Consider the following 15045-nt stretch of genomic DNA (forward strand, 5'->3'; position numbering starts at 1 on the left):
CTTCTCCACGTCTCGCGGTGCCCGTGCGGATTTCTTCTTCAGCCAACTCCTCCCTCTCAGCCGTGGCCTGCTTGGACTCTGGTGCCTCTGGGAATTTTATTCTGGATTCTTTTGTGAATAAATTCCGCATCCCGGTGACCCATCTCGTCAAGCCGCTCTACATTTCCGCGGTCAATGGAGTCAGATCGGATTGCACCGTGCGTTACCGCACAGAAACCCTCTTGATGTGCATTGGACCCCACCACGAAAGGATTGAATTTTTCGTCCTCCCCAACTGCACCTCTGAGGTCCTCCTCGGTCTGCCATGGCTCCAGCTTCATTCTCCCACCCTTGACTGGACCACCGGGGAGATCAAGAACTGGGACTCTGCTTGCCACAAGAGATGCCTCTCCCCCCTCCCAGTCCCGTCAGGCAAGCCTCAGTGCCTCCTCATGGCCCCCGTCCTTGTGTCACCCTGCCCCGTGCCAAGCTTCACCCTCTGCCCTCCCTCCCCATTCCCACTCCTGCTGTACTGCCTGCCTTTGAGGAAACCCTCCATTCACTCCCGGTGTCCTCGTCCCAGGTAAAGCAGTTGTCGGACAAAAAAAGGGGGAGACCTAAGGGGGGGGTACTGTTACGCCTAGCGCTCCGGGTCCCCGCTCCTCCCCGGAGCGCTCACGGCATCTCTCTCCCTGCAGCGCCCCGGTCAGTCCCGCTGACCGGGAGCGCTGCACTGACATGGCCGTCGGGGATGCGATTCGCACAGCGGGACGCGCCCGCTCGCGAATCGCATCCCAGGTCACTTACCCGTCCCGGGCCCCTCCTGTCATGTGCTGGCGCGCGCGGCTCCGCTCTCTAGGGCGCGCGCGCGCCAGCTCTCTGAGACTTAAAGGGCCAGTGCACCAATGATTGGTGCCTGGCCCAATTAGCTTAATTGGCTTCCACCTGCTCCCTGGCTATATCTGATCACCTCCCCTGCACTCCCTGGCCGGATCTTGTTGCCTTGTGCCAGTGAAAGCGTTTAGTGTTGTCCAAAGCCTGTGTTACCTGAACTCCTGCTATCCATCTTGACTACGAACCTTGCCGCCTGCCCCGACCTTCTGCTACGTCTGACCTTGCCTCTGCCTAGTCCTTCTGTCCCACGCCTTCTCAGCAGTCAGCGAGGTTGAGCCGTTGCTAGTGGATACGACCTGGTTGCTACTGCCGCAGCAAGACCATCCCGCTTTGCGGCGGGCTCTGGTGAACACCAGTAGCCTCTTAGAACCGGTCCACCAGCACGGTCCACGCCAATCCCTCGCTGACACAGAGGATCCACTACCTGTGAGCCGAATCGTGACATAAGTGGTAAGAATCAGTGCAGGACCGTCGTCTCCAGTGGAACTGGATTATTACAATAAGTACATCATGAAATTGCCCAACGGTCAAGAAACTGAGAAGGAAAAAGAAACAAACAGCAGGCCCTTGTCTGTGTGCACCACTGCAGAATATGTTGGAAGGGTGCAATGGAAGCCATGTCAAGGAAACACATTTGCGTTAAAAAAAAATGTTACTTATAAGTTTTGGACCTACCGCGCTCTGCTCTGAGTTCCATGTTCACATGTTTTAGAGCAACTTGACCAAGAGGCCCAGGGATAATGTTCACAAAAGCATGAAGACGCCTTCCCCAAAATGGAGCTTAAGAGCAAACATACGACAAAAATGCTACAATCCATTGAGATTTATACTGGAAGAAAAAAAAGATAAAAAAAAAAAAAACACTTTATGGGTATGTTCACACGTACGCAGATTTGATGCACAGGATTTTCTGCTGCAGATTTCAATGTAAACTTAAAGGGTACCTCTCATCAAATAAACTTTTGATATATTTTAGATTAACGAATGTTGAATAACTTTCCAATAGCATGTTAATGAAAAATATGCTTCTTTCTATTGTATTTTTTCCCGATCAGTCCTGTCAGCAAGCATTTCTGACTCATGCTGGAGTCCTAAACACTCAGAGCTGCCAGCCTGCTTTGTTCACAGCCAAACAGGCTGTGAACAAAGCAGGCTGGCAGCTCTGAATGTTCTCCTTTGTGAACAAAGCAGACTGGCAGCTCGCAGTGTTTAGGACTCCAGCATGAGTCTGAAATGCTTGCTGCCAGGACTGGTAGGGAGACCCCTAGTGGTAATTTCTTCAAAGTGGAAAATTAAATAGAAAGAAGCATATTTTTTAATAACAGGCAATTGTAAAGTTATTCTGCATACATTAATCTATAATATATCAAAAGTTTTTTTGATGAGAGGTACCCTTTAATGACTGAGCACAGCTTCTAATCGGCAGTTACAAATCCTGCGCGTCAAATCTGCCCAGGATCCTGTACGTGTGAACGTACCCCATTAATTGATATCGGGCCCTTACCGGACACCATTATCTAGAGGCATAGTTACATATCAGCAGGACCATCAATGGGAAACATACTACACAGGAAGCCCAAGTGACTGTCCTTGTGGCCCTTGGACACTTTCTCTGTCCTGCTTGGTACTCTCTCCTTTTCTACACAGGTCCCCCTTTATCTAAGGAAACTCAGTGACTATAGGAGTATTCTTGTTTATAAAATACAATACACTCTACATCAGGGGCACTCAACTGGCGGACCACGGTCCAGATCCGGACTGCGGGCGCCAGTCACGGAACAAGGGAATGCTGTGCTCCCTGTCGGCCGCCAGGCGCTTCTCCTGAGATGCAGGCGGGGATTATCGATGCCTGCATCTTCTGCTCTGGCCAGGCCTGACTAGAAGAGGCCTCATTAATTCTGGGGGCACAGGGCATCCTTAACTCTGGCGGGACAGTGGCATAATTCTGGGGACACAGTGGCATAATTAAGTCTGTGTGGCACAGTGGCATAATTAATTCTGGGGCACAGTGGCATAATTAAGTCTGGGGGCACAGTGGCATCATTAATTTTGGGGCACAGTTGCATCATAAATTCTTGGACACAGTGGCATCATTAATTCTTGGACACAGTGGCATCATTAATTCTGGGGGCACAGTGGCATAATTAATTCTGGGGCAGAGGGGCATAATTAATTCTGGGGGTACAGTGGCATAATTAATTCTGGGGGCACAGTGGCATAATTAAATCTAAGGCAGAGGGGCATAATTAATTCTGGGGGCACAGTGGCATAATTAATTCTAAGGCACAGGGGCATAATTCATTCTGGGGCACAGTAGCATCATTAAGTCTGGGGGCACAGTGGCATCATTCATTGTGGGGGCAGTGTGTGGCAATAATATTGCAAGGGAATAGTGTGTGGCAGTAATATACCAGGGCATAGTATGTGGCAGTAATATACTAGGGTCCCAGTGTGTGGCAGTATTACATTCAGGGGTACGGTGTGTGGCAGAATTATTTTCAGGGGCACAGTTGTTGGCAGTATTATGTTCAGGGGTACAGTGTGTGGTAGTAATATACCAGGGGCACAGTGTGTGGCAGTAATATAACAGAGGCCCAGTGTGTGGCAGAATTATATTCAGGTTGCACAGTGTGGCAGTATTACAGTATATTCAGGGGATACAGTGTGTGGCAGTAATATACGTGATGTCCTGACCACTGGTGCAGGAACCCGGTGTTTGAGTACCCCTTTAAGTTGGCACTGACCACACATAGAACTTGCCCAAAGCAAAGAAACAAAGGGGAACTGCCCATTGGTCAAGGAATGGGTATAGAGACAAAATACACACTTTGCTCTTCTATTCTTGGTGACAAAATGTAACAATGTGCATGTCACTTGGTCTAAACCAGGATTGCTCTCCTATGTAGTCTCTACGTTATAGATTGATATATGAAAAGCTCCTGTGCAGACCCACAACTCACTCCCTAAAAGTCCCATCATTGGAACAAAAAGGCAAAGGTAGGATGGAATGCTGGGTATGAAGTTGTACACTATCACATTGCTTAAAGGCCAACATTTAACAACCCCCCATCACCCCCACCATCTCTGGATATACAATATAAAGATATCAGTAGACCTTACCGTTCTGCCTGCTTCTTCTCTCTGTGTAGGAGACTCACATATCCCAAAAGTTCATGGTCTGTGTTTACCCTGGTTAATTTTATACCATTTACACCTCCCCCATAGACTGACGTCAAACTGTAAATTCTAAAGCCCATTGTTTCTGTCATTAGGGGGTATTATGCATTTTTGGGGGGAAAAATACCACTACAGCTTTTGACACAAAGTGGATTCACAAGAAACAGAGATAGAAAGGAAGCACTATTGCTGGATAATAAAGGGAACACTAAGATAACACATCCTAGATCTGAATGAATGAACTAATCGTATGAAATACTTTCGTCTTTACATAGTTGAATGCGCTGACAACAAAATCACACACAAATTATCAATGGAAATCAAATTTATCAACCCATTGAGGTCTGGATATGGAGTCACACTCAAAATCACAGTGGAAAACCCCACTACAGGCTGATCCAACTTTATGTAATGTCCTTAAAACAAGTCACAATGAGGCTCAGTAGTGTGTGTGGCCTCCACGTGCCCGTATGACCTCCCTACAATGCCTGGGCATGCTCCTGATGAGGTGGCGGATGGTCTCCTGAGAGATGTCCTCCCAGACCTGGACTAAAGCATCCGCCAACTCCTGGACAGTCTGTGGTGCAACGTGGCGTTGGTGGATGGAGCGAGACATGATGTCCCAGATGTGCTCAATCGGATTTAGGTCTGGGGAACGGGTGGGCCAGTCCATAGCATCAATGCCTTCCTCTTGCAGGAACTGCTGACACACTCCAGCCAAATGAGGTCTGGAATTGTCTTGCATTAGGAGGAACCCAGGGCCAACCGCACCAGCATATGGTCTCACAAGGGGTCTGAGGATCTCATCTCGGTACCTAATGGCAGTCAGGCTACCTCTGGCAAGCACATGGAGGGCTGTGCGGCCCCCCAAAGAAATGCCACTGACCCACCGCCAAACCGGTCATGCTGGAGGATGTTGCAGGCAGCAGAACGTTCTCCACAGCGTCTCCAGTCGACTCTGTCATGTCTGTCACATGTGCTCAGTGTGAACCTGCTTTCATCTGTGAAGAGCACTGGGCGTCAGTGGTGAATTTGCCATTCTTGGTGTTCTTTGGCAAATGCCAAACGTTCTGCACGGTGTTGGGCTGTAAGTACAACCCCCACCTGTGGACGTCGGGCCCTCATACCACCTTCATGGAGTCTGTTTCTGACAATTTAAGTGGACAAATGCACATTTGTGGCCTGCTTTAGGTCATTTTGCAGGGCCCTGGCAGTGCTCCTCCTTGTACAAAGGCGGAGGTAGCGGTCCTGCTGCTGTGTTGTTGCCCTCCTACGGCCTCCTCCACATCTCCTGATGTACTGACCTGTCTCCTGGTAGCGCCTCCATACTCTGGACACTATGCAGACAGACACAGCAAACCTTCTTGCCACAGCTCGCATTGATGTGTCATCCTGGATGAGCTGCACTACCTGAGCCACTTGTGTGGGTTGTAGACTCCGTCTCAAGCTACCACTAGAGTGAAAGCACCGCTAGCATTCAAAAGTGACCAAAACATCAGCCAGGAAGCATAGGAACTGAGAAGTGGTCTGTGGTCACCACCTGCAGAACCGCTCCTTTATTGGGAGTGTCTTGCTAGTTGCCTATAATTTCCACCTGTTGTCTGTTCCATTTGCACAACAGCATGTGAAATTGATTGTCAATCAGTGTTCTTCCTGAGTGGACAGTGGGATTTCACAGAAGTGTCATTGACTTGGAGTTACATTGTGTTAAGTGTTCCATATATATATATATATATATATATATATATATATATATATATATACCGTGTTTCTCCGAAAATAAGACCGGGGCTTATATTAATTTTAGTTACAAAAAACACACTAGGGCTTATTTTCAGGGTAGGGCTTATTTATTTACGGTATGTACCTTGAACAACATGGGGGGCTGTAGCAGTGTGGAGGATGGGGGGCTGTAGCAGTGTGGAGGATGCCGCACCCTCCCCATCTTCCACACTGCTACAGCCCCCCATCCTTCACACTCCCGCAGCCCCCCATCCTCCACACTCCTGCAGCCCCCCATCCTCCACACTCCTACAGCCCCCCCATCCTCCACACTCCTACAGCCCCCCATCCTCCACACTCCTACAGCCCCCCATCCTCCCGTCCCCGTCGTCCTCCACACTCCTACAGTGCCCCCCACCCCTCTGCCATAATAAACTACGGTACACATTTCATCCCCAGCGAAGACCAGCACTTCCCCACCTTCATACGGTAATGTCCGCAACTTGTACTGCACGGAAGCTGCAGCTCTCGGCAGCGGTGGGATCTCCTTCTGTTGCATAGTAGCCGGGGGGCAGGGACACGTCCTAGACGTCGGCCGTGCATACGCGCGGATGTTTTAAAGTGACAGCGTCCCTGCCATGGCGGTAACTTGCCGCGGGACCAGCCAAGGGGGGGGGGGGGTGTTTGGGAAGTCTGCGGGCATTACTGGCGGCCGCGGTCTTCCAGTTGATAACCCCTGGCCTAGGGCTTATTTTCGGGGTAGGGTTTATTTTCGGGGAAATATTCTTTTTTTTTATTTTTTTTGATTGTTTTGCAAAATAACACATATTTATTAATATGAAAAGACACTATACAAGTTTTATCTACAGGTGAAAAATTTGAATATCGTGCAAAGTTAATTTTTCATTAATGCAACCTAAAAAGTGAAACTAACATATAAGAGACTCATTACATGCAAAGCGAGATAGTTAAAGCTGGTGTTGGTCCACTGTGCTTCATCAAAGGGGTACTCTGCTGCTCCATAGACTTGCATTGAGGGGGTGGGGTGTGACGTCATGAGGGGGCTTGGCTTTGACGTCAGGAGCTCCTGGCGTTCAGAAGAATTTGTTCCAAATGCTGAGCAGCATTGGCGGTCTTGAAACATAACCTTGGGAATGGACTTCACTGTTTTGTTGATGCGTTATCTCAGGTCGGTCAGAATTTGTGGATGGGGGCAGATGCACTAAATCCTTGATGTAGTAGCCCCATAGAAAGAAGATGTATGGTGCTAAAACTGGTGATCATGGAGGCCATTGTTGTTTCCATTTGGATGTTCGATGATACTTGAATGATACTTAAAAAAAGCCCTCTCCTGTACCTTGTAGATGTAGAGCACAGCGTTCAGACACTGTGCCCATAAGAAAAACTACCTTTATCACCAATCCCAGTTGCCTGGTAAGTAGACATGGGCACAGAGCCAGAGCGCATGGAGACTTGAGGCTCGGCCCTCCTTCCGGACACTCTGGTTTGATTGACACACTGAGTGCCCAGCTTTTCCTGAAGTGCCCAACACTCGGTGTGTAAACCAAGCATGAGTAGCTGTAAGGGGAGTGGGGGTAGGGTGACTACATGTCCTGCCGCCCAGGCCTACTTACACAACAGCGGGAAGCTGTGATTAAAGTTGTTTTTTATCAGAAGAAGCCTCAGAAAAAGGCTTATAGGGCTTAGGGGAGCTGACAGGTCCCCTTTAATTGTACCATGATTGTTGTGTTCATGCGGTTCCTGTCTGGCACTAGACTACAGTAAGCCTTTTACTCTACAGCCGTTACCATCAAAGGGTACATTCACACCGTGATCATGCCATTTTTCAAGATCCCAATGTATATGTGCCTCGAAAGGCATAATAGTAGGATAAACCTATCCTCAGAAGGGAAAGCAGCTTCCCATCTAATGCTCAAAGTTTTAAATGAGTAGGATCTCCCCTCTACCACCACCATGACAGTACCTGTGGAGGAGGCAGATGTCCATGGTGAGACCTCCAGCTTAAAGGAGAAGTATCATGGGGAAAAACGTATTCCCTATCCAAAGGATAGGGGATAAGTCTTAGATCTGGGGGGTTCGGACCGCTGGGACTCTCCCATAGAGATATACAGTATGTAGGGGGTGTGGCGGCCCCGGCTTCGTACAAGGGTCATGATGTGCTGCTCCCTGGGAGAGCTGGGGCCCCATACAAGAGATTGCAGGGGGTCCCAGCAGTCAGAGCCCCCCTCGATCTAAATCTTAACCCCTATCCTTTGGATAGGGGATAAGTTTTTCCCCATGATATATCTCCTTTTAACCAGGAGAAAGTGTTATGGTTCCCTATGTAGATAAGGCAAATTGCATCCATTCCACCATGATTATTTTGTCTCTCTGCCGGGCGGGAGAGAGCCAGAGTGGCCGAAAGAAGACTCGGGCAGTGTCTTACCTTTCCGACCCCTCGTCTTAAAAATGTGTTTATAGACTCTTCATTAGTGACTAGACAACCTTCAAATTTAAGTTTAATACATCATTTATAGAAAAAACAAAAACATTTCCAGTCCAGATAATTGTAAATCTGCAGCATTTCTGTATTCTGCTTGGTCAGATTTTGACTTTTATCCTATAGGAAGGACATGTCCGTAACCTTCCTTATCTTTACTGTTCACTTGACCTGCCTGCTTGACCCTAAACATTCCCCAGGGTGACTTACTGTTTAATGTCCTTTTACCGATCAACAGGATTTCAAAACAGTGGAGAAACATTGGGAAAAATCCGAGATTTCGAAACCAGGATTTCCTCTGCTTCACAGACCAGCACTGAATGTCTATTACATGGGGCCTCATGTCTGTGACACCATAGGGTTCCTATGACCTTTGACTGAGTGTGTATATGATAGTAAAAAAAGCAAAAATACAATGATGAAACAAAACATAGAAGATTTATTACCGTATATACTCGAGTATAAGCCGATTTTTCATGCTGAAAACGCCCCCCTCGGCTTATACTCGAGTGAACTCTTCGCCTGTCAATCCCTTCATCAGTGGTCTTCAACCTGCGGACCTCGAGATGTTGCAAAACTACAACCCCCAGCAAGCCCGGACAGCCATCGGCTGTCCAGGCATGCTGGGTGTTGTAGTTTTGAAACCTCTGGAGGTCCGCAGGTTGAAGACCACTGCGGCATTCGTCATCATCCAGCCCCCCCCCCCCCCCCTTTTGTTTTGTACTCACCTCCCCTCGGCAGGAAGTTAGGGGGAGCTGGTCCGGGCCATCTATGCTGCAGGGACCGTCCGGTGGCGATAGTTAGTCGTTGCGGGCTGTCCATTTTCAGCGGGGGGGCCTCTTCTCCGCGCTTCGGGCCCGGCCCCGGAGTAGTGACGTTGCCTTGACGACGACGCACAGGGACGTTCATGCGCAACGTCCCTGTGCGTCGTTGTCAAGGCAACGTTACTAGTCCGGGCCCGAATCGTGGAGAAGAGGCCCCCCCCTGGTGAAAATGGACAGCCCGCAACGACTAACCATCGCCATCGGACGGTCCCTGCAGCATAGATTGCCCGGACCAGCTGGATGATGACGAAGGCCACAGTGGTCTTCAACCTGCGTACCTCCAGAGGTTTCAAAACTACAACTCCCAGCATGCCTGGACAGCCGATGGCTGTCCGGGCATGCTGGGAGTTGTAGTTTTGCAACATCTGGAGGTCCGCAGGTTGAAGACCACTTATTAAGGGATTGACAGGTGGTGATGATGAAGGGGGGGGGGGTGATGACGAAGGCCGTAGTGGTGTTCAACCTGCGGACCTCCCGAGGTTTCAAAACTACAACTCCCATCATGCCTGGACAGCCGATGGCTGTCCGGGCATGCTGGGAGTTGTAGTTTTGCAACTTCTGGAGGTCCGCAGGTTGAAGACCACTGATGAAGGGATTGACAGGCGGTGATGATGAAGGGGGGGGGTGACGGGGGTCTGGAGGATTACATGAGGGGATGATGTATTTCCCACCCTAGGCTTATAGTCGAGCCAATAACTTTTCCTGGGTTTTTGGGGTAAAATTAGGGGCCTCGGCTTACATTCGGGTCGGCTTATACTAGAGTATATACGGTAATATGCAGTAGATCAGAAGATGCATTACACAATATGTTACAGCTAAAAGGACCAAACGTAAGGCCCTGCTTCTTCATACAGACTCTATTATACAGACAGGAGCGGGGCTGGGTTTGCCTATAGGCACAAAAAGGCTAGGTTCACACTGTGGAATTTCTGGGCAGAATTTCTGCCGGAGATCAAGCTGGCGGCACAAGGACCGTGCGGACTACATTGCCGTCCCCATAGATAGCAATGCATTTCTGAGCAGATCTCCCAAAAGATCCACCCAGAAATGCATTGCTATCTATGGGGACGGCAATGTTGTCTGCTCGGTCCTAGCGCCACCAGCTCGATCTCCGGCAGAAATTCTGCCCAGAAATTTTGCAGTGTGAATCCAGCCTAAGGGTCTATTCACACGGCAGAATTTCCGCATGCGGAATTCCGCCTCAAATGAAAGCCCAATAGAATTCTATGGGATTCCGCACTCCCATTCACACTTCTGATTTTCCGCTTGCAGAATTCCGCTAGCGGAATTCTGCAAACGGAAATTCAGAAGTGTGAATGGAAGTTCGGAATGATGAATCCCATAGAAGTCTATTGGACTTTTTTTTCTTTATCTGAGGTGGAATTCCGCAAGTGGAATTATACATGTGGAAATTCTGCCATGTGAATAGACCCTAAGGGGAAAAGGGCATCTGGAAAGGGCAGCTTACAACACGTGTTCTCATAATGTGTGTAATATATATATATATATATATATATATATATATATATATATACTGTATATATACACACACAAATATAAAACTCAATGGGTGTGTGTGCATGGACGTTCCAGCATAACTTCCAAATGGCTGGGGATATTTTGTAGATACCTGGAAGACATCATTTATATATCAACTAAAATTGTAGGATAGTTAATTTAACCCTAACCCACCCCCCATTTGCGAGTTTGGGGGCTTCTGTCTGAAGTCCGATGCAAGTCTATGGGACTTTCAGTACCTTACTCCACAAGCTCTGCATCTCCTGGAATGTGTCAGTCCAGCTTGCACGCCACGCCCCTTCTTTTTTTTGTCCTTTTAATTGTTTCGACTTAATGCCAAAAATATAATTTTCAGCATACCAGTGCATAGTACATACGTACATCTAAGTGGTGTACTATTTTGTTCTTGTTAAAGTCTTAAGGGCCTACATACTGTGAAAGGCTAGCCAAAAGTACACACCTGCTGGTGTTGTAGACAAATACTGTTTTAAGCGTAGTGAAGCGTATTGTACTCCCCACATATACGTACTAAGTATATCAGGCAGAGAAGTCAAGAGCAAGGCTGTAGAGGAGGACACCAAAGGAGGGACAAGGGAAAGGTTATAGAGGAGCAGATTTAGGAAGAAACAACGAATAGTTTGTAGAAAAGAGGATCCAGGGAGAAACAAGGGAAAGGTTACAGTATAGAATATTCAGGGAGAAACAAGGGGATAGCTGTAAAGGAGGGCATTTAGGGAGGGACAAGGGGAAGGCTACAAAGGAGAAAGACACCTAGGGTAAACATGGGAAGATCACAGTGCACACCAAATGAGGGACAATGGAAGGCTGCAGAGGAGGAGGACACCCAGGGATAGACAAGGGAAAGAATGAAGAGGAAGAGGACACCCAGGGATAGACAAGGGAAAGAATGAACAGGAACAGGATACCCAGGGATAGACAAGGGAAAAAATGAAGAGGAGAAGGGCACCCAGGGATATACAAGGGAAAGAATGAAGAGGAAGAGGACACCCAGGGATAGACAAGGGAAAGTCTGAAGGGGGGATGGGGGTGGACACTAAGGGAGGGGCAAGGGAAGGTCTGCAGGAAAGGAAGAGGGCATTCTGGACTGACAGTAGGAAAGTTAAAGAAGAGAAGAGGGCACGTCATTTTGTAAGAGCATTAAAACATTTTACAGCAATATATAACTTAAGGTCTGGCAAATGTTATGGCCACAGTCTACAGTACATTAACCAGCTGTGTGAAAAGGTCTCTGAGATGTATATCCTATACTGGAAAAAATGTTTATGGTTTCCTTTTATTTTTGGTGGAAAAAACAGTGTCATCGGCTTTGCCATTCTTTCCGAAGGGATCCATCATATCTGTCATGGCTCCAATAAGAATAAATGCCATGAAGTCAGTGTGAACAGAAATTAATCAAACATCATAGTAATTCATGGAAGATTAGGGTAGTAGTTTAGGAGGGTTTTGTATGTTTTTGACAAGAGTGCACTAGTATGGAGAGACATGGAGCAATATGGCTTCATCTTAGCCCATATCTTTCCCTTTTGGTAATATCCCTCGTATGTCCATAATGCTTCAAGGTGAGTTATATTTGATCCTTGACTTAAGATTAGAAGATAAGTTTTTCCACTGCTATTTTTTAAAGTCCTGTCTATGGTCATCTAAATAAGGTTGTTTTAGACTTACCCCCTTAAAATACAACTTAGTTTTGGTCATAAGGATGTACCACATCATCCATTTTAGCCTTGTTACATTCTTAGTACCATAACTCTTTTTATTTTATGCCGTAATCGCTTATCAGGTCTACTGGACTTCTGACCATAGCTGAGTTTAGCGCTCAATGATATTTAGAAGTCCCAGAGAGAGCAGGGACCATGCTGTAGCTCCATTTACTTGAGGGACAACCGACCTCCGTTTTTATGATCAGTGGGGTCCCAGCTGAGTGACGGTTAGCATTTTCTGGGCATATTCATTTTTTTAACCGGGCTGAAACCATTGTCTGCTGTGCTTTTCAGTCCGGTTCAAAAACCAAATACAGTTGGAAATGAGCCAATCGGAGACACTTCCTGACTCTAGGTGGCTCATTGAAATCAATGGGGTACGACATGGATCCAGCAGGAGGTTGTTGTGAAATATTCTCATCCTATCTGGCTGCTGGATCTACAAATCCTAGATGTGAATCCTCTCATATTCTGTGCTGATCAACAGAGCTCCCAGAGGTCCAACCCCCATTGATAAAGCATTATCCTAAGTATAGGCCATCAATGATAAAGTCCCGGAGAACCTCTTTAAATGTGCTTCATATCCCAGCCGATGACAGTAACATATATTTTATTAATATCTTAAGCCTTCGTCAAGTCACCAAGGAGAACAGGACTAATGTCAGATGACTAAAAGTTCAGGTAGAGTATAAAGCAAAAGGAGCTCATCGGGAATTACGGATCAGGCTTTCCTGCCGACTGCGAACGGCGCCGGATACTAATGTATTCATTATTATGCCAGGAACACCTTTTCAATCTATAGACATTTGAGAAATCTGAATTTTAAAAGGTTAACAACTCATAGGACATTTAGATATTCCGTTCTATCATGTCGGAATTGTGGCCTTCACATATATTGCTGTGTTGTTCTCCCGTCTCCTAGCAACCGTATCCTCTGCCTATTCAAGTGCAGTGCAAGGCCGCGACTCCGTACTTCACAATACAAATCCATTTAATGGCGTTTTAAAAGCTGAACATATTTACTGTATCTGTAACAAAAAGTTATGCATGCCAAATATTTTCACAACGAATTACAATGAAATCATATTTGTTTTGGAAACATTTTTCTGGTGGTGATTATATTGTGTATGTGACTGTCAATATAAAATATTATGGAATGTTGCAGTTTTTACATCGCCCCTTAAAGCACACAATAGGCTTATGCTTTCTGTTTTCTATAGCTCACTTCTCAGCTTTGCTGTGTAGACTGTGACAGGGAAAGCAGAGTCATCTCATAAATCTTAGAAGGTCGAGTTACTGAGTCTTTAGCAGGTTGAGTCTTTATTGTACGACTGAGACACAGAAAAGGCAGGATAGTAACACTACACACTACCCTGATCAGCCTTAACATTGCCTAACTTGTGGTACTATGTGGCTATGCAGCCTCATATGGAGCAAGCTGCAATGCCCTGTGTGTTGTTACACCTTCTATCACTATCTTCAGCAATTTTTACTACAATGCTTCGTCTGTTGGGTCAGGCCAGCAGCAGCAGTGACGTCACTAAGCTCTGCCCATGCCCCAGCCGCTGCTTTGTGCTGGGTCTCGCAGCAGCAGTGACGTCAGTAAGCTCCGCCCATGCCCCAAGCCGGGTGCCTGGAGCGGTGCTAATGAAGGAGATTACCAAAGATCCCCGCCACGAAACGGGACAAGGTAAGTACTGTTGTCATCAGTGTCACCTGCACTATCTGTCGGTACCGACAGGTTTGTGCAGGTGACACAAGTGACAGATTTCCTTTAAGGCAGGAAGCAAAAATGCCAACTCAATACACTACTGCCTGCACTGTTTCTCAAAGGAAGGCAAAGAAGAGATAAGAGGCTGAGGCGGCTGGGAAAAGGAGAAGAAGCTGGTGTAGGGGGCAGCAGCTTAAAGTCAGGTATGGTGAAGGTGAACACAACCCTCCAGCCCATCACACTTTCCCATCCTGGGGTAGAAAAAAAAAAAAAAAAAAAGACCACCACCTACAGTGCAGCCCGACTGGCAGCTTGGATCAGCCATTAGGAAAATGGGTACATCTGCAGTTCCCCCCCAAGCCCATCTAACCATGACCATCTGTCCAGCCCAGCATTCAAACCCCATTTTGCAACAAAGTTCTCAGCCATCTAATAAGGGAATAGTACAGATAGTCAGCCAGCAGGTGACTGGATAGTGGACTAAAGGTCATAATTCCACTGCAGCTACAGCGAGTAACAGAGACTCCCAAAATATTAGTGTATTATTTCATTTCCCCTGTGGTGGTGTTGCATTGAAATTGCACACTTGTTGCACACTTGTGGCTGGGTACCCCGGGTGGTGTGCTAGTAGTAGGTAAACCTTGGGATCACTGGGGTGCCAACAGTAGGTAAACCTTGGGATCAGCTGAATTTTGAAGAACCCTCTGAATTTGATAAAAGTGGGAGTAAAGAAGTCAAAATACTCACCATCCACCTAGGGAAGCGTTCAGCTCCTGACCCGATGGCTTTAGATATGATGACTAGAGATCTGGATCTCTTCATACTAACCTGGCAGTGACACTACCCATTATATCTTGCCAGTTTCCTGTAGATGGTGCCAGCTAGGAGTACATTTATTGTGCCTCTTCTGGCTCCAGGCTTCATGTCAATCTTCAGCTTTTATCCAGCAGAACTGGTCATTCAATCAGCAAATGTAACACTGTACTGTTTCCCAACAAT

The 15045-nt window shown here is 47.1% G+C and overlaps 1 protein-coding gene across 1 annotated transcript in view; it reads right to left on the bottom strand.

Annotated features, from left to right (window-relative positions):
• LOC130295286 (complement component C6-like) overlaps window positions 1-4044 on the bottom strand; it is a 61021-nt gene extending 56977 nt beyond the window's left edge. Inside the window, exons 1-2 of the mRNA XM_056545903.1 lie at window positions 3994-4044; window positions 1549-1702 (exon numbers count right to left, since the gene is read on the bottom strand). Coding sequence (XP_056401878.1) covers window positions 1549-1691 — 143 coding nt within the window. The 5' untranslated portion in view covers window positions 1692-1702; window positions 3994-4044. The remainder of the gene's footprint in view (window positions 1-1548; window positions 1703-3993) is intronic.
• Window positions 4045-15045: the final 11001 nt, after the last annotated feature.

Source organism: Hyla sarda, chromosome 1 (assembly GCF_029499605.1).
Source record: "Hyla sarda isolate aHylSar1 chromosome 1, aHylSar1.hap1, whole genome shotgun sequence".
NCBI lineage: Eukaryota > Metazoa > Chordata > Amphibia > Anura > Hylidae > Hyla > Hyla sarda.